The sequence below is a fragment of the Mandrillus leucophaeus genome, unplaced genomic scaffold, assembly GCF_000951045.1.
Source record: "Mandrillus leucophaeus isolate KB7577 unplaced genomic scaffold, Mleu.le_1.0 Scaffold432, whole genome shotgun sequence".
In the NCBI taxonomy this organism is placed as follows: Eukaryota; Metazoa; Chordata; class Mammalia; order Primates; family Cercopithecidae; genus Mandrillus; species Mandrillus leucophaeus.
This window is the reverse complement of record NW_012104610.1, coordinates 237,616-239,878: the sequence shown is the minus strand read 5'-3', so window position 1 is coordinate 239,878 and position 2,263 is coordinate 237,616. Positions and strand designations below refer to the sequence as shown.

Genomic DNA, 2,263 nt, shown 5'->3' with positions numbered 1-2,263 from the left:
CGCGCAGAGCCCGGGGCTGAGTGAGGGCCTCCGGGTCCCTGACTGGGCGCGCGGCCGGGACCGCAGCGGCATGGGGAGCATCAGCAGCTGTGGGACTCCGCCCCGGCGCGACGGGGTTAAGGGACCCGGACCTTGAGGGCCCCACCTCCGGAGCGCTCCACCCGCGTGGGGGAAGCCGCCCCGGAGGCTCCGACCTCGCTCCTGCTTAAGACCCTCACAGCCACAAGAGCCCCCACTTAGGTGAACATTTCGGGCGGGACCCCGGCGGTTCAGACCCGGAGGCGGCTCCTCCCGGCGTCGGCCTTCGGTCCTCCCAACCAGAGCGCTCTTGGGACAAGCCGGGGATTCCCCGCCACCGCCCGCCCCCTGGCGTAACGGAGTCCGCGCAAGGCCCCGCCCGGGCCTGGCGCCGTCCTGGGCGAGAGGAACGCGCCGAGAGGCGGCAGAGCGCGGCCATGGCTGGGCCCGGCGTCCCCGGCGCCCCCGTAGCCCGATGGAAACGCCACATTGTGTGGCAGCTGCGTCTTCGGGACCGTACGCAAAAGGCGCTCTTCCTGGAGCTGGTGCCGGCCTGTGAGTGCGCCCCGGGGCTGAGAGGATGGTCGCTGAGGGGACGCGGCTACGGGCGCGGGGAGAGGGTTTGACTGGCTCCTCCGCTTGTGACCCGAGTGCGCTGTGCCTTGTGCCTTGAGCCTGTGCGTTACGCCCACCCCGACTGCCAGGACTCCGCCCCTTGCCATCCAGGCTCTGCTTAGAACCTGGACAAGCCCCTCCTGCCCCCCCGCCCTCGTCGTCCTTCAGGACGGGCTCTGCCTCCCACGAGCTGGGCTTCCGAGACGCAAGTGCGTCCCCGGGTGTTGGTTTTGAAGGGTCTCTTGTGCCTCCCCTTCCGGGCAGTCCCCGGGGTAGGGGCTTGATTAGTGCACTTAGTCTCCGTAGCGCAATGAAAGAACGCGGGACTTGTCCAGAGCAGCCACTTATTGGCCCATCCGGAGAGGGGCGACACTCGGAACCTCTAAGGAGGAGGCTGTGCATCTCAGGCTCTGCCGCCGACAGGCGACGCTGGCGCAGGCTTATGGAACACCTCCCCGTCAGCCTACCCAACCTGAGGGGGCATCAGGGGGCCCTGGGCTGCTGGCGGATGCCGGCTGAGTCCAGCGAAGTCGGACTCTCAGAATTGTTTCTGGGCAGCTGGTCAGGATGGGGTGTGGCAGTTCAAGACGGGATGAACAGGTGTGCCTGTGTGTCGCGCCTCTGGCCACCTGCGATTGTATGTCTGCTGTTGGAAGTCTAATCACAGTCCCTGCGGCTCTCTCACGGGGGCTAATCTTGGCCAAACCCCCACAATCAAATTTGCTCTTAGCCAGGGAAATTTCTCTGCAAGCTTCCAGGCTGCTGGTCCTCTGCCTTCAGGGTTTCGAGGCCAGCCCCCACCTCCAGCAGCCACACTTTTCCACTGCTCAGACGGACAGTGGAACCGTCCAGTTTGAGGGGGGGGGTTCCCGGCCCCCCCTCCCCAGGGAGCTGTGAGTCTGAGGGACTGGAGAGACCTGGAGGGCTGAAATCAGACCGAAGGGCCAGTCTTGAGACTTTGGGCAGGTCACAGTCTTCTTGCTTGTTAATTAGGTATTAACCTCAGTCTTCTTACTTGTTAATTGGGTATAGAGACCTTCTTTAGGTTTGCTGGGGGGTGCAGTACCCTGGGGGCTGAGGTGGGGTTTTCGTGAGAACTAGGCCAGGCCCAGGGGCCTCAGTCAAGGTGACAGACAGGTGGGAAGTAGTGTGGGAAGGAAGTTGATGAGGAGGGAGCTAGGCCTGGGCTTACTACCCCGCCCTCCCCTGGAACTGGTGAGAAAAGAGGAAGTGACTGTTGATGGGGGAGGGAGTGTGTTCCAGGGTCAAAACCTCCAGAATGTCTGCTGAATAATTGCTTAAGGACTTTCTATTCTAGCCTGGGGGTACCTTACACCAGGGCTGGGGAAGTTGGGATTATTTATTTATTTATTTATGAGAGGGAGTCTCTCTCTGTTGCCCAGGCTGGAGCGCAGTGGCGGGATCTCCATTCACTGCAAGCTCCGCCTCCCGGGTTCACGCCAGCCTCCCTTCTCAGCCTCCAGAGTAGCTGGGACTACAGGTGCCTGCCACCATGCCTGGCTAATTTTTTGTAATTTTTAGTAGAGACGGGGTTTCACCGTGTTAGCCAGGATGGTCTCAATCTCCTGACCTTGTGATCCGCCCACCTTGGCCTCCCAAAGTGCTGGGA

The 2,263-nt window shown here is 62.4% G+C and overlaps 1 protein-coding gene across 1 annotated transcript in view; it reads left to right on the top strand.

Moving 5' to 3' along the window:
* The first annotated feature begins 428 nt into the window (after positions 1-428).
* ATG16L2 (autophagy related 16-like 2 (S. cerevisiae)) overlaps positions 429-2,263 on the top strand; it is a 15,437-nt gene continuing 13,602 nt past the window's right edge. Inside the window, exon 1 of the mRNA XM_011993728.1 lies at positions 429-573. Coding sequence (XP_011849118.1) covers positions 456-573 — 118 coding nt within the window. The 5' untranslated portion in view covers positions 429-455. The remainder of the gene's footprint in view (positions 574-2,263) is intronic.